The sequence below is a fragment of the Rhinatrema bivittatum genome, chromosome 7 (genome assembly GCF_901001135.1).
Source record: "Rhinatrema bivittatum chromosome 7, aRhiBiv1.1, whole genome shotgun sequence".
NCBI lineage: Eukaryota > Metazoa > Chordata > Amphibia > Gymnophiona > Rhinatrematidae > Rhinatrema > Rhinatrema bivittatum.
In genome coordinates, this window is record NC_042621.1 from 1526708 (window position 1) to 1549991 (window position 23284).

Below are 23284 nucleotides of genomic sequence, written 5' to 3' on the forward strand. Positions count from 1 at the left end.
GAGACTGAGACTGAGAGAGACTGAGACTGAGAGAGAGAGAGACTGAGAGACTGAGACTGTCTGGAACTATCTCCAAAAAGTGGCAAATATTGTGCACCGCGATAAATGAAACCGGCAAATATCGTGCACCGCGATAAAACACTGAAAGAATCATCGTGCAGTGGGAAAACATCGCGTGCGGTGCTAATGTGTTCGCGAATGGCGAAAACATCGCCGCACACGATGTTTCCCCACTGCACGAAAGAAGCCTCATTTGCATTGGTAACGCCCCCTAATGCGTTACCAATGCGATATTGGAAAATAAGGCCCTATATCCCTTAAATTCTTATCTTTTTTATTAGCTATCATGAGTTTCTTATTTTTAAAGACTGGTATTACTTGTACTATTGGCCAGAATTTCTTCATGACAGTGCTAATCTGATGTGACAGATGCGTGAAAGTAATAGGGCATACTAGAGAATCATTGGCTTTATCAATTTTATTGTTTCCTTTTAATAAAATATGTCTGTCTTGTCTCTTTGCCTTATTTAAACCATTCTGAACATGATGTATAGGGTAATCTTTCTCTAGAAATCTCTCTTTCATTTGTATAGATCTTTTATCAAAAATTTCTTCTGTTGTGCAAAGTCTTCTTAGTCTAAGAAACTGTGAATAGGGAAGATTTCTAAGCAACGATCTACTATGGCTGCTCGTATAATGCAACAATTTGTTCGTGTCAGTTGGTTTCCTGAATATATCAGTAATAAATTTACCGTCAGCTAAAGTAATCTGGTTGTCTAAAAATGAAATTGATGAAAAACTGTAACTCATTGTGAATTTCAAATTAAGATCTAGTAAATTTAACCAATTAAAAAATTCATTTAATCTATCTAAACTGCCTTTCCACAATAAAAAGATATCATCAATGAATCTCTTCCATAAAACTATATTGCTTGTAAATTCATGTATTTCTAAATGATCTTTTTCAAACTGAGCAACATATAGGTTTGCAACTGAAGGGGCCATTTTGGACCCCATCGCGACTCCCTTAATTTGTTGATAGATCTTTTTTTCAAAACTAAAGAAATTTTTCGTCATTGCTATTGTAGCTAAGTCAATCAAGAATTCAGTTGGAATTCTTTTATGTATTGTGCGTGTCTGAAAGAACTGTGTCAAAATTTCCAATGCTGCAGGTTGAGGTATGTTTGTGTACAATGACTCAATATCTAGTGTCACCATAATTGTGTCTCCATTGAATTCATTTGAAATATTTAAAGATTCTAATGTAAGAATGAAATCTGAAGAGTCACGGATGTAACTGGGTGCTTCGGAAACTCGATTCTTGAGGAAGATGTCAAGGAATGAAGAAATTGGTTCTAATAAAGATCCTATAGCTGAGACTATCGGTCTGCCAGGGGGATTTGTTAAGGACTTATGTACCTTGGGCAATAGTAGATCGTCGGCATAATCGGATTGTCAACCTTTAAAAAACTTATTTCTTTACTTGTAAGGAAACCTCTATCACTAGCTATCTTGAGCATAGCATCTATTTCACCTTTAATCATATTCGTTGGATTCTTATCGAGTTTCGTATAAAACGTTTGGTCAGAAAGTTGACGTTCTACTTCTTTGATGTAGTTCTCAGTATCCATAATAACTATAGAACCTCCTTTGTCCGCTGATTTAATCACAATCGACTTGTCAACTTAAAACTAAAAGCCATTACAAGATTTGTTTGAGATCGCTGAGAATAGAGAATATACCACGCCCCCTTTTTTCTGATTGACAGCATACGATATATTTTTTAAGATCAGTTTTTTAATACCTTTTACATCTAACTCTTTAATAGACTTGGTTTATCAACTAAGAATTATAATTTTAGTATTAGTAATAATATATAAAGGTTTTGTTGATATTTTTGGCGCCAAATCTAGCGTTTAAAAATGGCTGAACAGACACAGTTTGAATCGGATAGAAGCGGAGACGGTGGTATGCTATGCTGCATTGCATTTGGAATTTTCGTGTACAAGGTAAAATCGAACAGAAAATCCCCCTTTTTATACCTACTGAATAGTTGTGAAGTGCCATGAAATATCAAAGTTAAAGATATTTAAATATTTTTTACTGTATGAGCATTTGTTCATTAAGCAACTCCTGCCGTAATTAAAAGTTAATATGTGTGATCTCTTTGAGATCCCTGACAGCATAGCACATACCATGCTCACTTTAGTCCATTAACTAAAATTTATTTCGGTATCAGTTACAGTTTTTAAGCCCTTGATGATAGTTTTGGTGTAAAAATTTAATATTCCAATAAATGGCTGATTAGACGCGGCTAAAAATAGATAGAATATGAAATAGCGATTTGTTATGCTGGATTGTTTTTTACCATCGTGCACAAAGAATAATTTAAAAAAAAGAAATATTTTCAAAAAAGAAATATTGATTAATTGAGAGGTGCGATTTAGAAATAATCATGTTCAAATCAAAGATTAAATAGTAGTAATGATTTTTAGTCCGAGATTCACTGGTATAGTTTGTTAAATAAAATTCTATTCTTTTATTCATTTTTATTAAATTACATTGTTTGATAGTGATCTGTTTTGCTGGATTGTTTTTTATCATCATATATAAGGCACTACCTCTTAATAAGAAATATTGAATAAATATGAGGTGCGGCCTAGAATTATGTACAAATTAAAGATTATAGTAGTGATAATTCTTAGTCCGTGCTTCACTGGTACAGCTTGTTAAATAAAATCCCATTCTGTCATTTATTGTTATTTAATTACCCTATTTGATAGTTTTAAGTATTGTGCTTGAATAATTCTAGATATAATAGAGAATTCCCTCAAGCATTAATATGAGTATGAGCCATCTAATCACAAACCAATTTATATAAACATTTTAGCCACAAAAATATTTTAGCCACACACATATGATAAAATCAATATATAAAAAATTGATACACCACATGCTTATATTCAATTTCAATATGATGTATAGATTTATCAATAATGGTTGATATTTTTTCTAGTTGATCTTGTACTGCTGGCATACTAATTGATTGGATGAAACAGCTAACTGATTAGAAGAGTGGAGGTAAATGACATTTGGTTTTAATTGTTTAAGTATGCCTCCTATGTATCTGTCACCTTTTATTTATTCATTTAAAAAAAAAAAAGTTTTTGTTTTAGTATTGTGATTTTATATTTTTGATTTTAGATCTTTATAATGTTTATAAAGGATATTTATTCATTTATATAAAATTCTTTTTAAATATTTATGAGATCTTAATAACAATATTTATTGATTTATGATTGTTTACTCTATTTGTAGCCCCTGAGGCAGCGGCTGTAAAGCTGCGAAACTCAGCCTGAGTCGGGCGTTTTTATTTGACACGTCTCTGCATCAATAAAGTGTTGGAAAAGATCCAGGCATCTATTTTTTTGTGTTTACCTGCCGGTATCATAGATCGCCTACCTCTGTGTTTTCTTATTTTTAGAGGGCCTGTCACCCAGAATAAAAGACGAAATGGCAGCCCGAGAGTTACCTCAATCTTTGGACGCTATCATAGAGTTAGTAACTCAAATCGATCGACGGCTACAGGAGAGAGCACAGGAAGGATCAAGTCCAAGGAAGCACATAACAGGTGCCGCTTCCCCTCATCCGGTTCCGGTATCCCAAACCGCCCCTAAGCCTGAAGGAGCTACTGAAGCAGTTGGGTCGGGGTCCACTTTCTCCAGAAGAAAGACTAAGACGCCACAAAGCAGGTCTTTGCCTCTACTGCGGAGAGGCGGGTCATCTTATTGCCCGTTGTCCAACATGTCCGGGAAACTCCAAAGCCTAGGCTCCATCGGGGGAGTAACCCTAGGCATCACCTCTCCGGCTCCCCCATTAACTCTGCATGTTACCCTGGGGTTTGAAGAACATCGATTCTCCACACTAGCCTTAGTAGATTCTTGAGCTGCTGGAAATTTTATTCTACAGGATGTGGTAAAGCAATTGCACATTCTCACGTGCTTATGTCCGTAGCCGTTGATTATCTCTTCCATTCATGGAGATCCCCTGCCGGGGAGGATAACTCATCACACTGTTCTGATGGAATGCCACATTTCTCCGAACCACTCTGAAAGCATCTCTTTCTATGTCATTCAGAGAGCTATCCACCCTATAGTCCTTGGCATTCCATGGTTACAGCAACACAACCCACAGTTCGACTGGATATCTTTGAAACTAATCAGCTGGGGATCGAATTGTCAGGGGTCCCGTACCTCCGGATCCAACCCATCTTGTAGATCTGTACTTCGAGGCTGGAGGGTCTGCCTTCACAGTACCAGCAATTTTCAGACGTCTTCTCCAAAAAAGCTGCGGACATTTTGCCTCCACATCGTGAGTACGATTGTAGCATCAATCTGATTCCTGGCACCACCCCACCTCGGGGTAGGGTTTATCCATTGTCCGCCCTGGAGACCCGAGCTATGTCGGAATATATTCGGGACAACCTACAGAAAGGTTTCATTAGACGCTCTAAATCTCCAGCTGGGGCTGGTTTCTTTTTTGTTATGCGTCCATGCATTGACTTCCATGGGCTTAATGCCATTACTATCAAGGACCGGTATCCGTTACCACTCATAGCGGAACTCTTTGACCGTTTACAAGGAGCCAAGATTTTCTCAAAATTAGACCTTCAAGGAGCGTACAATCTCGTCAAGATTCAAGAAGGGGATGAGTGGAAGACGGCATTTAACACCAGGGATGGACACTATGAATATTTGGTCATGCCCTTTGGGTTAACTAACGCTCCGGCGGTATTCCAACATTTCATTAATGAGATAATCAGAGATCTGCTATATGTATGTGTTGTAGTCTATCTAGATGACATTTTGATTTTCTCTCAAAATTTACAGATGCATAGACAACATGTCATCCTAGTGTTACAACGTTTAAGAGAAAATCATCTCTATGCCAAGCTCGAAAAATGCATTTTCGAACAAGAATCCTTACTATTCTTGGAGTATATAATTTCCAAACAAGGCTTTCAGATGGACTCGTCCAAATTAAAATGTATCCAAGAATGGCCTCAGCCCAACGGATTACGTGCGCTGCAACGCTTCCTTGGTTTTGCTAACTATTACCGCAGTTTTATTCTAAATTTTTCCAAATTAGCAGCACCTCTCACGGCTCTTACACGCAAAGGCGCTAATATTAAAGCTTGACCTCCAGAGGCAGAGGAGGCATTTCGGGTGCTCAAGAACTCGTTTCTCAAGAAACCATGTTTGCGGCATCCGGATCCTAGATGCCCGTTTGTAGTTGAAGTGGATGCCTCCGCTGAAGGAGTAGGGGCCGTCCTAAGCCAGAACGACACTGCGGGAACATCTCATCCCTGCTCTTATTACTCGAGGAAATTCTCGTCGGCCGAATGGAATTACTTCATCGGCGACAAAGAACTTCTTGCCATCAAGCTAGCCTTTGAAGAATGGTGACAGTGGCTGGAGGGAGCTCAGCACCGTATCACAGTTTACACTGACCATAAAAATTTGGTATACCTTCAACAGGCCCAACGTCTGAACCCTCGCCAAGCTCGATGGGCATTGTTCTTTACACGTTTTAATTTTGAACTACGTTATCGGCCTGCTAGCAAGAATATTAAGGCAGATGCCTTGTCTCGATCCTTCTCGGCAGAGGATATGGAAGAGCCCATCCAACAAATTATTGACCCAGCCTGCATCAGCTTGGCTGCGACCTTCACAGTACCACCTGGGAAAACTGTGGTCCCCAAGAGACTATGTAATAAAGTGTTAGCTTGGGGACATTCAAAACTAATCTGAAAACTTGGCTTTTTAAACAAGCATTTTATAAAGATAAAGAAAAGGAGAAAAATAGTTGAGTGATAAGGATGCATCAAGCTAGAAGTTTTTAGTAACCTACATAAGCATATTAATGTTAAAATCAAACTGCCTAATTTGTTCCTAACATTCAGGTTTAATTTACACACCTAGTTTATTATTTTACATTGTTACCGTATGATGGCACACGAGTAATTTGTAATCTACACCACCCATATTTCTCTTTATCGTGCCCTTCTGTAAACCGTTGTGATGGTATTTAACTTAACGACGGTATAGAAAAATTTTTAAATAAATAAATAAACATGACTCTCTGCTGGCAGGACACCCTGGACGAGCTCGGACTCAGGCACTTCTACAGCAGCACTATTGGTGGCCGGGTATGTGCAAGGACATACAAGCTTATGTGGCCTCCTGTCCAACTTGTGCACAACATAAGATTCCTACAGGGAAGAACACAAGGACTGTTGCAACCATTACCAGCTCCTTCGAAACCTTGGACACACATCTCCACAGATTTCATTGTGGATCTTCCACCCTCGGAGGGCAACACCATTATATGGGTAGTAGTGAATCGGTTTTCAAAAATGGCCCACTTTATCCCACTACCCTCCCTCCCGTCTGTTCCTTGCTTGGCCCAGCTGTTTATGCGCCATATCTTCATATTTCACGGTCTTCCACTACACATTGTTTCTGATCGGTGCCCTCAGTTTACAGCTCATTACTGGCGCAATCTCTGTAAAAAATTTCACATTGCTCTGGACTTTACCACCGCCTTTCACCCGCAAGCCAATGGACAGGCTGAACGCATAAATCGTGGATTGAAACAGTTTTTACGATTATACGTCAATTCTCGTCAGGATGATTGGGCGACTCTTCTGTCTTGGGCTGAATTTTCCCACAATTCTCACGCCTGTGTTTCTAAGGGGCTTCCCCTTTTTAGATCGTTTTTGGCAGACAACCCAGACCTCCATTACCTTTGCCGTTAATGGTCCCATCTCCGGCAGCTCAGCTCACGGCAGCTCAATTAAAGCGGCTCTGGATGCATACCCAACAGATGCTTCGAAAGGCGGCCCTCTCTGCAAAGACCTTTGCTGATAAGCGGCGTCAGCCTGGACCCCAATTCCGTCTGGGTGAGAAAGTGTGGTTAAGCACCCGGCACATCCGCCTGCGAGTTCCCTCCATGCGATTGGCTCCTCATTACATTGGGCCCTTTCCGGTGCTTCGACAACTGGGGCCTGTGTCCTATCAGCTTTGACTACCAGCAACGTTGCAAATCCATAATTCCTTCCATGTGTCCCTCTTGAAGCCCGTGGTCCTCACTTGGCCTTCCCGGAAACCTCCCGATGTACCACAACTTCGGGCTGAGGATGAAACCATTTACAGGGTAGACGAAGTGCTGGACGTTCGGAAAAGAGGCAAAACATGGGAGTATCTTCTATCATGGGAAGGATTTGGACCGGAGGAGAATTTTTGGGAGCCTGCTAAGAATATACTGGATAAATCGTTGCTCACAGACTTTCATTCAAAATACCCTGGTAAACCCAAACTTTCTAGGGGGAGGCCTAAAGGAGGGGGTACTGTTAGCGGCGTCAGCCACGGCAGACCGCAACCGGGACCAGGTGTCATGGCCGACGGCCGCAGTGGAGTTAAACTCACCCAGATCGCCGGCGTGGTCGAGGCTGCCTGCAGACGCGGGCAGCCTTCCTCTTCTCTCCCTCTTGGCCGCTGCCATTGCTATCGGCAGCGTGGCTCCACGGCGATCTGGCTCCTCCTCCTCTGCCCCTTAGGGCCACGCACGTGGCTGAAGAGAATTCTTAAAGGAGCCATGACAGGAAGTGTCATGGCTCCCCCTGAAGCTCCTCCCCCGGTTTCCTGTACTTAAGGCAAGGGCTGAGCATTCAGTCCTTGCCTTGGTATTGAGGTCTTCGCTTGGTTCCTGAGTTCCTGGTATCCTGGTTTTTCGTCCTGCTTCTGCTTTACCCTCCTTGCTGGATTGATTCTTCTGGACACCGACCCCTGGACTGGCTTTGGACCACGCTTTGGACTCCGACCTCTGGTTTGGCTTTGGATCGCTCTCTGGACACCGACCCCTGGACTGGCTTAGGACCGCGCTTTGGACTACGACCTCTGGTTTGGCTTTGGACCGCGCTTTGGACTCCGATCTCTGGTTTGGCTGAGGACTGCTCTCTGAACACCGACCCCTGGACTGGCTTTTGGATTTGCTTCAACTTCTCTATAGAGACTACCTACGACCTGCTGGAGGCGCCAGCCGTCTGGAACCCACGACCTGCAGGAGGCGCCTGCATCCAGACCATCTTCAGTCTTCAGGGAGTCGCCTAAGTCCCAGCGGCTGTGTCCTTACGGGCTCCTCCTAGGGGGATCACGTGCTTCCAGGGAGAAGGTCGCTCTACGTCTTCAACAGGCCTCGCCATCTGACGGTAGAGACAGACGAGGGTTTTCCTCCTTCGCAGCAGCACAGACTCTACCTCAGAACAAGGGTCCACGCTCCAGGTCCTAACAGTTCCAAATTGGTGTTATATTATTACTGTTGAATTGTTCCTTGCTTGACCTTATTCGTTTTTTTCTGCTTTGTTAATGTTTATACTGAGGAGCGCAGGGTGAGCTATGTCCATATTTGGTATGCCTTTCAGTTGTTTTTCTCTGGTTCCATCTGCTGGATAGGGGACACAACCCGCTGTCTGGACTGATCCGTGGTACTACAGGAACGGAAATTAGCAGGTAAGAACCAATTTTCCTATAAGTTTTAAGTCACTTTTCTTTTACAGTCCCAGGAAGGGAGGGGAGTCCCAGGCATTACATAGTACTAACAATTATGGATCAGACTATAGAGATGTCTTATGTACTGGATTCTGGAGGGAGCTGCAGTGTGTGGCCCTGTCTGAAGGATTATTCCTATAGTGCTTTTGAGCTAGCTAAATGGGAAGTTAAAAATGAGGGAGAAATTTTGGAAAATAACATATTGTCTTTTACTCGTGTTAATTTATACAAATGTTAGTGTTCTGTTATTATTGAACTTAATAAGAACTTCCTTCAAGTTAACAAAAAGGAGAATAACCCTAGATTCTTGAAAATGAAGGTTTATGGCACTGCAGCACCAGTCAGGGATCAATTCTAGTTGAGGTAGGAAGCCCAAGAGCAAAACAAAATTTCCAGGCCACAAAAAAGTCCTGTTTCCTGATAACCTTGTAAAATTAATACAGTAACTATATTGTCTACAAGATTCCTTTTATTATTTTGTCATTTTAGTAGAATTTTTCTTTGAGTTTCTTCTTCTAAGATAATTCTCAGCTGCTATACCATTCTTTTCACTAAAAAGGTTGATAACAGACCATTGAAACCACCGATTCCCAAAATAAATTCATTTAAAATTAACTTGATGAGATCCTTCTGTTTTCTGCTTTCCTCAGAATATCATCCCAGTACTGCATTCAGTCTGAGACTCTGCTGCAACAAAGTAATCATAAAATGATTCTAACACAAAGTCTGTGAATTAATGGAGGATTTCAGTTTCTAGTACCGACAATTTAAATTGATTAAAAATCGAATTAATAATCAAAGCTTTGAATTGCAGCAGAAAATACTGGTTGGCATTGAATCATGCTTATTTACAGAAATATAATAACTATGCCAGAGGTAAGTAGGCAAAAATCCAAAGCCCAATAATTAAATAAATTTATTATATATATTAACTTTGTATAACATGCTGGCTTATGTGAAACATATATGCGTCCTAAAATCTAATACCTTAACATAAATAATGTCTCATTCATACTGCATACATCCATTCATTCAATAAAATCGCAAAACATATACATTGTAAACATCATAACATTAATTAACACATGTCCAAAAATACCCCTATTAACGTCAATCTACCCGCTCCATATACACTTAACATATATTTAAATCCTCTCATGACATTAATTAACACATGTCCAAAAATACCCCTATTAACATCAGTCTACCCGCTCCATATACAATTAACATATGTTTAAATCCTCTACTCCGACGAGTTTACTCGTTTCGCCTGTAAATACAGGCTTCCTCAGGGAACCTTTATATTTTGTAAATCAGGGTCACTTTCTTTATAAATTTTCTGCTTTTGATATTTCCTGATCTCTCAGTTCTTCTCCCAATCATGTGTTTAACCCAATGATTTGTAAAGCTCCTTCCATGTATATGTTTCTCATTCAGCCATGCTGTAATATATCAAATTGAAATAACACACCCATAAATATTAATTGATTATCATCGCGATGAGTTTTACATCTCACCAAACAAATACGAGCGTTATTATGAAGGTTTGTCATCCATTGTGAAGATTCGTTTGAATACGGCCAAGTGGTTATCGGTGGTCCACATAAGGAATACTCATGGGAATAATCAGTATACAATAGTGGTAAGAGGATACCTGGGTACTATATGATATTTGGTTGTTTGGTGAGATGTAAAACTCATCGCGATGATAATCAATTAATATTTATGGGTGTGTTATTTCAATTTGATATATTACAGCATGGCTGAATGAGAAACATATACATGGAAGGAGCTTTACAAATCATTGGGTTAAACACATGATTGGGAGAAGAACTGAGAGATCAGGAAATATCAAAAGCAGAAAATTTATAAAGAAAGTGACCCTGATTTACAAAATATAAAGGTTCCCTGAGGAAGCCTGTATTTACAGGCGAAACGAGTAAACTCGTCGGAGTAGAGGATTTAAACGTATGTTAATTGTATATGGAGCGGGTAGACTGATGTTAATAGGGGTATTTTTGGACATGTGTTAATTAATGTCATGAGAGGATTTAAATATATGTTAAGTGTATATGGAGCGGGTAGATTGACGTTAATAGGGGTATTTTTGGACATGTGTTAATTAGTTATGATGTTTACAATGTATATGTTTTGCGATTTTATTGAATGAATGGATGTATGCAGTATGAATGAGACATTATTTATGTTAAGGTATTAGATTTTAGGACGCATATATGTTTCACATAAGCCAGCATGTTATACAAAGTTAATATATATAATAAATTTATTTAATTATTGGGCTTTGGATTTTTGCCTACTTACCTCTGGCATAGTTATTATGTTTATATATTAGACAGAGGGGTTGCACGTAATTATTGTACCTATTTACAGAAATAGCCATCTCTACTTCTGTAGCAGTCATAAAGCTCCACAAACCTTGTTTTTGTCTACAGTATTGGTATTTTACCAAAAATATCTGTTGAATCCATAGAAAATATTTTTGGGTGACATGTAAGCTAACAATTTTGTTTGATGTGTCTTTATAGGCCTATATGTGGCGTGGCTAGCATTCAGTCTTCCCAGAGCAGCACCCAGCATCATTCTGCTTCTTCGATTGCACACTCACCCTGCTCTCACTCAGGGAGCTCTTCTCTGCCCTGCCGTCCACAGATGGACACACCACCTGCCATACTAATAGCTTCCAGTCTTCAGAGTCCTCAAACCCAGGAACAGCAAGAGATTTTAGAGTGGCTCAGGAAACTGCGTTTGCACAAGTACTACACTGTTTTTAGTCAGCTGTCAATGAAGAAGGTAGGCTGCTGGTCTTTGTGTGGATAACTGTCACTTTGCTAGCTAATTCACTCATAAAGCAATTTTGGAGATTCTTCTAAGCAAAGAGTTCCAAAGCAAATCAGACTCTTCAGCAGAAGCAGTAAAGGCTGAAGCTGAATACTATGTAAATATAAAATGAAGGGGGTACGTACCCTGTTTCCCCGAAAATAAGACATCCCCCGAAAATAAGACCTAGTAGAGGTTTTGCTGAATTGCTAAATATAAGACCTCCCCCGAAAGTAAGACCTAGCAAAGTTTTTATTTGGGAGCATGCCTGTCGCACAGAACACCAGAGCATGCAGCTGTGATTTTTTTACCCTGCAGGATTCAAAGTTAGTTGTCATCACAAACCAGCATAACCAGACAACTATTCAGAATATAATAAATGTTCATTTTTTTGTTCAACAATATATGTGAATTCTTCTTCATGGAAAAATAAGACATCCCCTGAAAATAAGGCCTAGTGCATCTTTGGTAGCAAAAATTAATATAAGACACTGTCTTATTTTCGGGGAAACATGGTATATATGTATCTATTTAAAACATTTTGTCTTCTACCTCATCCAGAACTGCTTTGGGCAGATTCCAAAGAAACTTAAATAATAAAAAACCATCAATACAACTACATAAACATCAACATAAAAATATAACAATAATCTCTTAAAACATTGACTGACTGCACTTAATTCTGAAAAACCTCTGTGAATAGCATCACCTTTAATTTTTTTTCGTAACAATGATAATCCTGAACAAACTATAATTTTTAAGGCAAACTGTTTTACATAATTGGACTTATAACAGAGAAGGCCTGTGAACAACAAGTGTTTTGAGCTATAGTTCCTTAAAGGAAAAATTTACTAATAAATTGGCATCTGCTGAAAGAAAGGGGTGAGATGGCACATGGGCATTGGGGAAGATGGATAAGCTGGACTCTTTCTTAATGGCGTTAAACATAAGGTCAAGATCTTAACATTTCTACAGGGCAATCGTAATGGACAATGGACATGCCATGAATTTTCCTTTATAAACTAATTTTTTTTTAACTTCTACACAACTTGCTCTTGCGTATTTAATTAAAAGTAGAATAGAATAAATACTGTTATGAGAAATTAATTAGTAAATTGTCTCTGAGAATTAAGGTTTCTGATACTATGATTCAAAGATATGTTAATACAAATATGCCATCCTCCTAGGACAAGCAGGATGGTAGTCCTCACACATGGGTATCATCGTCAGATAGAACCCGGCACAGAAAACTTTTGTCAAAAGTTTCTAGAAACTTTGGCTGGCACACTGAGCATGCCCAGCATGCCACTGTTCACGAATCCACGCGGGGGACCCCTTCCGTCTCTCTATTTTACGCGAAGCTTTCACCTTGCAGCTATGGAGTTCATGCTCTTTTTGTGGAAAACTGTTTTGTTCCTGTTTTTTCTAGTCACACCAGGTCCCTCTTCTACCTAGGGTTAGTTACTAGGCATCATGGTAAGCTTTTACATTGTTCGCGGTCTATTCCTGACTGTGTATCTTCCCGGTGGCCGCCGGTTATCGACCACTCGCTGGATTCTTTTTCCCATGGCGTTGTCTGGTTTTCGCCGATGCCCCTAGTGTCCCCGGACTGTGTCCATCACAGACCCCCATGAGGTCTATATTTTGTGGGGGCATCACACAATGTGCAGGGGTATGCCTTCTGTGCCCAGATGACTTCCAAGGGCCATCGTGCGTGTCTTGACAAAATGGATAAACTGCACTAAAAAGCCTGAACCCTCGACTTCGGCATCGGAGGTGTCAACACCCCGAGGTTATGAAGTCTCAGCAACCCTGGCTCCCATGTTATCTTATCCGCCGGGGTCTCAGGTAGAACTGGACACGGGGGATCGTCCTCTTTCTGGGTCTTCTTGTTCCAGATCCGAATCCTCGCCATCTCCCTCTGCTCTAGGGAAAGACCGAACCAAGCATCAGGAGAAGTCAAGAAAGCACCGTCATCGATCATCATCTTCCCAAGGCTCCAAACTCAGGAAGGCGCCGGCATCGTCCATGCTGCCCCCAAAGCAGCCCCAGCCTGAGGAAGCATCACCCTCCATCGAGGTCGAGTCCGAGACAATCCCCACCGGTTCCGGTGATGGGTATTGATCCCCCTTCGGGGCTCCGATGGGGATCTGGTTTTGCTTTCTCCTCCTCAAGCTGTCTTGTCTTCGTTAGCATTCGAGGAGCAGTTGAACACCATATATGGTTGGCAGTCAGCCGACACCTACAAGGCTTTGAGCCGCCAGTCCTATTGGGGCTGCCACTGGAGTCTTCTCCATCGGTGCTTGCACCTTTGCTAGAGTGGCTGGATTTACTACTTGGTGTACTGCCGACAGCCTCTCCTGATGCCCCAGGCACCCTCGATGCAACAGGGGGCACCAGAACGGCCTTCTCCAGATACTGTTCCGATAGCTGATTCCTCTGATGAGGAAAGACCATCGGGGTCAATGGCCCCGCTCCCGCAAAAGGCACCCCAATTAGCAGTGAACCCTCTCGAGTCCTTCGGGTTTGGTGCCCTTGGGCCCCCCCAATTCCTTCAGTGCTTCGGGTTCCAGTGCACCCCTCTGTGCCAGCGCCCATGCCCTTTGGGCTCCTGGTGCTTTGGGGTCTCGGCCTCAGAGTCATGGGGCTGGGAGGACGAGGCTTCTCCCCATCCTCTTTGGAGGACTCATAGGATTTGCTCTCTGAACCATCACCTCCGGAGGAAAGGCAAAAATCTCTATCAGAAGACTTGACATTTGCCAGCTTAAGAACATACATAAGAACATAAGAAATTGCCATGCTGGGTCAGACCAAGGGTCCATCAAGCCCAGCATCCTGTTTCCAACAGAGACCAAAACCAGGCCACAAGAACCTAGCAATTACCCAAACACTAAGAAGAACCCATGCTACTGATGCAATTAGTAGCAGTGGCTATTCCCTAGGTATAATTGATTAATAGCCATTAATGGACTTCTCCTCCAAGAACTTATCCAAACCTTTTTTGAACCCAGCTACACTAACCACCTCCTCTGGCAACAAATTCCAGAGCTTTATTGTGCGTAGAGTGAAAAAGAATTTTCTCCGATTAGTCTTAAATGTGTTACTTGCTAACTTCATGGAATGCCCCCTAGTCCTTCTATTATTCGAAAGTGTAAATAACCAAGTCACATCTACTCGTTCAAGACCTCTATTATATCCCCACTCAGCCGTCTCTTCTCCAAGCTGAACAGCCCTATCCTCTTCAGCCTTTCCTCATAGGGGAGCTGTTCCATCCCCTTTATCATTGTGATTGCCCTTCTCTGTACCTTCTCCATCGCAACTATATCTTTTTTGAGATGCGGTCTCACCATGGAGCGATACAGAGGCATATGACATTTTCCGTTCTATTAACCATTCCCTTCCTAATAATTCCTAACATTCTATTTGCTTTTTTGACTGCTGCAGCACACTGAGCCGACGATTTTAAAGTATTATCCACTATGATGCCTAGATCTTTTTCGTGGGTGGTAGCTCCTAATATGGAACCTAACATCGTGTAACTACAGCAAGGGTTATTTTTCCCTATATGCAACACATTGCACTTGTCCACATTAAATTTCATCTGCCATTGGGATGCCCAATCTTCCAGTCTTGCAAGGTCCTCCTGTAATGTATCACAGTCTGCTTGTGATTTAACTACTCTGAATAATTTTGTATCATCCGCAAATTTGATAACCTCACTCGTCGTATTCCTTTCCAGATCATTTATATATATATTGAAAAGCACCGGTCCAAGTACAGATCCCTGAGGCACTTCACTGTTTACCCTTTTCCACTGAGAAAATTGACCATTTAATCCTACTCTCTGTTTCCTGTCTTTTAACCAGTTTGTAATCCACGAAAGGACATCGCCTCCTATCCCATGACTTTTTAGTTTTCGTAGAAGCCTCTCATGAGGGACTTTGTCAAACGCCTTCTGAAAATCCAAATACACTACATCTACCGGTTCACCTTTATCCACATGTTTATTAACCCCTTCAAAAAAATGAAGCAGATTTGTTAGGCAAGACTTCCCTTGGGTAAATCCATTTTGACTGTGTCCCATTAAATCATGTCTTTCTATATGCTCTACGATTTTGATCTTGAGAATAGTTTCCACTATTTTTCCAGGCACTGAAGTCAGGCTCACTGGTCTATAGTTACCCGGATCGCCCCTGGAGCCTTTTTTAAATATTGGGGGGTTACATTGGCCACCCTCCAGTCTTCAGGTACAATGGATGATTTTAATGATAGGTTACAAATTTTAACTAATAGATCAGAAATTTCATTTTTGAGTTTCTTCAGAACCCTAGGATGCATACCATCCGGTCCAGGTGATTTGCTACTCTTTAGTTTGTCAATCTGGCCTACTACATCTTCCAGGTTCACAGTGATTTTGTTCAGTTCGTCTGAGTCATCACCTCTGAAAACCATCTCTGGAACTGGTATCTCCCCAACATCCTCATTAGTAAACATGGAGGCAAAGAATTAATTTAGTCTTTCTGCAATGGCCTTATCTTCCCTAAGAGCCCCTTTAACCCCTCTGTCATCTAATGGGCCAACCGACTCCCTCACAGGTTTCTTGCTTTGGATATATTTTAAAAAGTTTTTATTATGAGTTTTTGCCTCTATGGCCAACTTCATTTCAAATTCTCTCTTCGCCTTATCAATGTTTTACACTTACCTTGACAATGCTTATGTTTTATCCTATTTTCTTCAGATGGATCCTTCTTCCAATTTTTGAAGGATGTTTTTTTGGCTTTGTACGGACTATGGCAGAATCTGTGCCATTCCAGCTCTTGACTGACAGGAATCTAGACATGAAATGCTGGAGGTCCTCCAATTTGTGGATGCCCTCAAGGAGAGGTGGTAGCAGTGCCAGTACACGACATATTTAAGGATCTGTTTGTCCGGCTGTGGGAGCACCCCATTTCAGTTCCTCTAGTTAACCAAAAGCACAATGCAGTTTATTTGGTGCAACCCACCACGGGGTTTGAGTGCCATCAATTTCCAGTGGTGGTGGAATCCACCCTAAAAAAGACGAAAAAGGACATGGACCCATGCTTCTGCTCCTCCAGGTCGCGATCATAGGGCCCTGGATGCTCTAGGAAGGAAAGTCTTCCAAAGGTCCATGCTGGCAGCCCAGATTGCGTATTACCAGCTGTATATGAGCCAATACTCCAAAACCTCTGGAAACAGGTTCAAGTTCTGGTGGAACGCCTGCCGCAACAGTTTGAGGAGTACTTCCTGAAAGTGATTCAGCAAGATTTGGAGTATGACAAATATGAGGTCTGGTCCACTTATGATGTTTTTGAAACGCGACGAGTGTGGCTGCTGCAGACATAGGAGCTCGACACACGGCCTGGCTTCGGGCCTCGGACCTCCAGCCAGAAATGCAGGAGTGTATAGCGGACCTACCCTGCACTGGTGAAAATCTCTTTGGAGATAAAATCAAGGAAGCAGTAGCACAGCTGAAGAATGATCACAAAAGCCTCTAGCATTTGTTTGCCAGCACCTCATACCTTCAGTCCTCTGGCAAGAAGTCATCAGGCAAAGTTCGAGACGTCCCTTTTACCATCCAAGGAAACATTATCCTCTAGCGGGTAGGGCGAGGTCTCAGCGTGCTGTGCCTAGAACACACATGTGGCAGCCGTACGCCCCTCGACTCTCAACCACAGCCAGCCCCACAGCAGAGCCCTGTCAAAGGGTTTTGACTGGTTGAGAGGGAGTTTAAGCCAGCCACCTGTGCTCGTGAAGAACGACCCCCCCAGTTGGAGGCCACCTGCAGTTTTTTGCATACCGCTGGCTACTTCAGACCAGTGGGTCCTATCATGTTTCCCCGAAAATAAGACATCCCCCAAAAATAAGACCTAGTAGAGATTTTGCTGAATTCTTAAATATAAGACCTCCCCCGAAAGTAAGGCATCCCTTGTAAACAGGGGCGGATTGACCTATCGGAGGATTGGGCTTCCCCCGGTGGGCCGGTCAATCCTGTGACGTCATTTTTTTTTAAATTTTTTTTTTTTTTAAAATAAAGTTTCCAAAGTATTAGGGGCAGACGCGAGCAGTGGTATCCCGAGGGGAGCCAATGCCCCCGGGCACAAGGAGGCTCATGCGGCCGCTGAGCCTCCTTGTGCCCGCGTTCAAATGCGCTGATGCTCTTTCTCCTTCCTGCCTATGCGGCCCCGGAAGTAAACGTTGCCGGAGCCGCGTGGGCAGGAAGAAGAGCATCAGCGCGTGCAGAAGAGGAGCCGCCACGGGCTGCTGCGAATCCCAAGTCGCAGCGGCCCAAGAAGAGGAAGAGGCCCGAGAAGTTCAGGGCCGCTGCAGAGCCCATCCTGCAGTGACCCGCGAAGAAGAGGCCTGCAGTGGTATCCCTAGGGGAGCCGATGCGCCCGGGCGCAAGGAGGCTCATGCGGCCGCTGAGCCTCCTTGCCCGAAGAAAAAGATCGCGTTCAAACGCGTTGATGCTCTTCCTCCTTCCTGCCTGTGCGGCCCGGAAGTAAACATTGCCGGAGCCGCATGGGCAGGAAGGAGAAAGAGCATCAGTGCGTGCAGAAGAGGAGCTGCCGCGGGCTGCTGCGAATCCCAAGTCGCAGCGGCCCAAGAAGAGGAAGAGGCCCGAGAAGTTCAGGGCAGCTGCAGAGCCCATCCTGCGGCGACCCGCGAAGAGGAGGCCCAGAGGTGAGAGAGAGGCTGAGGGTCTGTAGAGGGTGTGTGCATGTATGAGATGAGTTGAGAGATTGTGTGTGGGAGTGAGGATCTGAATGTTTGCAGAGGCAGCATGTGAGAGCCTCTGTGTGTGTGAGAGAGACAGCGTGTGACGGTGAGAGCCTATGCTTGAGCAAGACAGCATGTGGGAGTAAGAGAGAGCCTGTGTGTGTGAGCGTCAGACAGCATGTGCCAGTGAGAGACTGTGTATGAATGATTGTATGAGAGACAGCATGTGACAGTGAGAGCCTGTGTGTGTGTGAGAGAGAGAAATGCATGTGAGAATGAGAACCTGACTGTGTTTGAGGGAAGAAGACGGAGAGAAAAGAAATACGGAAGAAAAAAGGACAATATAAAAGAAATTGGCAAAAAAATAAGAAAGGGAAGGTGGAAAAAAAAAAAGCCTGTGACCAACCGATTAGAAAACTAACATCAGCCAGCAAAGGTAAAAAAAATAAATAAATTACTTTTTAGTGATTGGCACATGTAATCTTTGGGAATGTGCAAGAATAGCACTTTCTCTATGCGGATCTCACAATGTACGAGATCAGCATGGAGGAAGTGGAAGCCCACGGGGCCTGCACAGAGGAGGCAGCAGAATGGGCTTCAGTGTCAGAAGCAGCAATCGGCGTCTCCCCAATAGCCATGCGGCAGCAGTGACAGTGGCATCAAGATTACTGACATCTGGGGATGGTGGCAGTACCAGTCGGGGGACCCCTTCCAAGCAGTGTGCAGAGGTTCAAAAGCAGCAGAGTCAGCCCAAGCTGACTCCCATGAATGCTGCACACTCCTACCTCTCTCTGACAGCACACTGGTGAGCCATGGCTGACGCAGGGGCAGCCAGCAGCTCAACGGTATTAGACATCCCCTGAAAATAAGGCCTAGTGCATCTTTGGTAGCAAAAATTAATATAAGACACTGTCTTATTTTCGGGGAAACAGGGTATCTGTCGTTCGTCAGGGGTACAACTGAATTTCCGAAGGATTCCCCCGAAATCCCCACCGTGCCCCTCATGGGGGTTTTCAGTGAACCAACAAATACTTTGAGTGGAGCTGTCTGCCCTTATAACAGCTCGAGCTGTCGAACCCGTTCTGTCAAGTCAATGAGGCAGTGGGTTTTATGCCAGGTATTTCCTGATTCCCAAGAAAACAGGAGGCCTCCATCCTATCCTGGACCTGAGGGCTTTGAACAGGTTTCTCATAAGGGAAAAGTTCAAAATGGTTTCACTGGGCACCATAATCTCTCTCCTAAGAAGGGGGGGATTGGCTTTTCTCCCTCGACCTAAAGGACGCCTACGCTCACATTGCAATCTCTCACAGCCATTGGAAGTACCTCCAATTTGTGGTGGGAGACCAGCATTTTCAGTATCGCGTACTACCCTTTGGCCTAGCGTCCACACCATGCATTGTCACGTAGTGCCAAGCAGTGGTGGCTGCTTCTCTTCAAAAGCAGCATGTGCAAGTTTTCCCCTACTTGGATGATTGGCTCATCAAAAGTGCCACCGGACTAGGGGCACTGCAATCTCTTCAATCCTCCATCCGGGTTTTGGAGGGCCTGGGTTTTCTGATCAACTACCCAAAGTCCCACATGCTTCCATCCTTACAGCTGGACTTTATTGGGGCCAGGTTCAACATGGGTCAAGCTAGAGCATTTTTGCCCTGGGACCGGGCACTGACTCTGGTGTCCCTGGCAGGGGTGATCCCTCTGCTCACAAGTGTTTCATCTGCTGGGCCACATGACGGTGACAGTCCATGTTATGCCCTTTGCTCAGCTGCACATGCGCATGGCACAGTGGACTCTGCGGTCCTAGTGGCGTCAGGCGACCCAGAACCTTCGGGTGCACATCACGGTCACCCCACCACTTTGAGAGTTCTTATCGTGGTGGGAGACCCAGTCCAACTTGGAGGTAGGAATACCCTTTCAGGTTTCTCATACTCAAGTCATCCTCACTACAGATGCCTCCCACCTGGATTGGGGAACCCATGTTGCGGATCTCTGCACCCAGGGTCGTTGGTCCTCGCAGAAGGAATATCATCAGATAAACGTCCTGGAGCTCCATGTGATCCGGCACGCTTTATGGGCGTTGGGACTGCCTAACCAACAAAGGTAGTTTTGGTTCGGTCAAACAACCAGGTGGCAATGTGGTACCTGAACAAGTAGGGAGGCATGGGGTCATTCCTCCTCTGTCAAGAAGCAGTCCAGATCTAGTCGTGGGCTCTGTCCCAGGGCATCCTCTTGTGTGCCATGTACCTGCTGGGAACCGAGAATATGGCAGCGGATGTTCTGAGTCGCTTGTTCTGACCCCTTGAATGGTCCCTAAAGCAGGAGGTTGCGGATTGGATCTTCCACCTCTGGGGGATCCCAGATCTGGATCTCTTTACTGCCCCTTGCAACAGGAAGGTGGAGCAGTTCTGTTCCCTGTTAAGGAGAGATGGCAAGCCGACATCGGATGCCTTTCCTCGCCGTTGCAGCTCCGGCCTCTTGTACGCATACCCTCCTCTTCCGCTGGTGACAAAAACTTTCCTGAAGCTCCAACAGGACCTGGGAACCATGATTCTAATCGCGCCCTATTAGCTGAGGCAGATCTGGTTCCCACTTCTACAGGACCTTTCCTTCCAGGCTCCGATTAGTCTGAGGACCTCTCCAGACCCGATCACTCAGGATCAGGGCAGGCTACGCCATCCCAACCTCCGAGCCTTATCTCTCATGGCATGGATGTTGAAAGGATGACCTTGCAGACCTTTAGCCTCTTGGAAGAGGTGTCTCGAGTCCTGTGGAGTCCAGGAAGCCTTCCACTATGAAGTCTTACAATCTGACGTGAAAGAGATTCTCAGTTTGGTGTGAAGGACACAGGTTGGATCCATTCTCCTGTTCCATTTCGAAGCTTCTGGACCAACTGATGCACTTCTCCGAGGCTGGTTTGAAGACCCCTTCCATGCGGATCCACCTCAGTGCTATTAGGGTTTATCACCAAGAGGTGGATGGCTCGCCCATCTCAACGCAGCCTCTCGTGGGGTGCTTCATGCGAGGCCTACTTCAACTCAAGCTTCCGATCCAGACCCCATTCATATCCTGGGACCTCATTGTGGTCTTAGCCCACCTCTTGAGGGCCCCTTTTGAGTCCTTGCAGTCTTGTGACCTGAAGTATCTGTCCTGGAAGGTCATCTTCCTGGTTGCAATCACCTCAGCACGCAGGGTCAGCGAACTTCAAGCTTTGGTGTCGTACCCACCGTATACGAAATTCTTTCATGATAAGGTGGTTCTGTGCACACACTCTAAGCTCCTACCGAAGGTGGTGATGGAATTCAATCTCAATCAGTCTATTGTCCTGCCCATCTTTTTTCCAAAGCCACATTCGCATCAGAGTGAGCGGGTTCTACACACCCTGGATTGCAAGAGGGCCCTAGCCTTTTACCTGGAGTGTACTGCAGGCCATAGACAGTCCATGCAACTCTTTTAACAAAAATAAGATAGGGAGTTGCAGTATCTAAGCAGCTCTTATCAAACTGGCTATCAGATTGTATTTCCTTCTGCTACATGCAGACGGGACTGCAGCTTGGTGGCATGTGAAGGCTCATTCTGTAAGAGCCATGGCAACTTCGGTAGCCCACTTGCATGCAGTGCCAGTGGCTGAGATCTTCAGTGCTGCAACCTGGCATTCCCTCCACACTTTTGCTTCACATTACTGTCTGGACAAGAATGGCTGATGTGACAGCAATTTGGGCTAGTCTGTCCTCCACAATCAGTTTCTGCTCTGAAACCCAACTCTCCCTGCCTCGGGCCCTTTCTCCAGGATCAGGCTGTCTCCCAGTGTTATAGCAGCACTGGCTGTTGTGCACGTTGGCACCTGTTAAGTGCTGGTTATGTTATGGTTGGGAGCAGCCTGTAGCTACGTATTCACTCACGTGTGAAGACTACCATCCTGCTTGTCCAAGGAAAAAGCAGGGTTGCTTACCTTAACAAGTGTTCTCCTAGGACAGCAGGATGTTAGCCCTCAAAAAACCTGCCCACCACCCCACGGAGTTGGATTTCCTATGTTTGTTATGTTATTTTTTGTGAATTCTATATTATAAGACTGAAGGGGACACCCCACCCCCCCTCCCCGTGGATAGTGGCATGCTGGGCATGCTCCTTGTGCAGGCCAAAGTTTCTAGAAACTTTGACAAAAGTTTTCGTGCCAGACTCCATCTGATGATGTCACCCATGTGTGAGGACTAACATCCTGCTGTGCTAGAACACCTGTTACAGGTAAGCAACTCTGCTTTCCTCTGCATTCAGGCAGGCCAATCCCCACAAATGGGTTAAGCACCTCTATCAGCAGATGGAGACAGAGTAAAAGCTGACATCACGGATATATAGCTTTGCCTGACATCAACGTGCCACTGTTCTCCGTCTCCAGTAGATGGTGGACATGCATTTCCCTAGTTGCTTGCAGTGTAAAAAAAAAAAAAAAAAAAAAAAGATAAGATAAGATTTTTGCTCTGCTTGTACTCCTGAAGTGACCCCAATGTGTCCCTCCCTTAGTTGAGTGCCTTTAGTCCGGTAGCTTTTTTTCAGCTATGGTCTTTTAAAAAAAAAAAAAAAAAAAAAATAGGCGAAGCAGTTGATTGACAATGGAGGCTCAGCAGTGAAGGCCTTAGCCCTCTCCCCCTGTTGCTGAAGACCCAGTCGTACTCGTAAACAGGTGAAGCGATTGACAGACGAAGGATGCTCGGTGATGAAGGCTTTCACCCTCTCTCCTCGTAGCAGGAGACTCGGTCACACTCTCAGCCAGGACCAGTTGAGCTCAGGTTTAAAAAAAGTAAATATAAATGAAGACGAGCAAAAGGCAGAGAGTAGAGAGGTTTTATTACCCTATTCCTTTCATACCAGGTCTTCCTCCCTCGGCGTGAGTGGTCGGTGTCCTTTCCTTCCTCTCTCTCATTTCTCTGGGGAGTTTAGTGAGGTGCAGTGTTGGTTCAAGCATGGTGGGTTGAGCAGCCTCTGTGTAGGCCTCATTCCCAGGCATTTTATTTATTTGTTTGTTTGTTTGTGAGTATGCTGTCATTCTGTGTTCAATCGTGGCGGTTCACAACAAAATGAAAAAAGACTAACAAAAATTAGATATA

At 43.9% G+C, this 23284-nt stretch overlaps 1 protein-coding gene across 3 annotated transcripts in view; it reads left to right on the plus strand.

The window, feature by feature from the left end:
• The window catches only part of ZCCHC14 (zinc finger CCHC-type containing 14), a 307427-nt gene that overhangs the window by 207249 nt on the left and 76894 nt on the right, over positions 1–23284 (plus strand). For all 3 annotated transcript variants that reach the window (XM_029608037.1, XM_029608038.1, XM_029608036.1), the window contains one exon: positions 11156–11420. In XM_029608037.1, coding sequence (XP_029463897.1) covers positions 11156–11420 — 265 coding nt within the window. The remainder of the gene's footprint in view (positions 1–11155; positions 11421–23284) is intronic.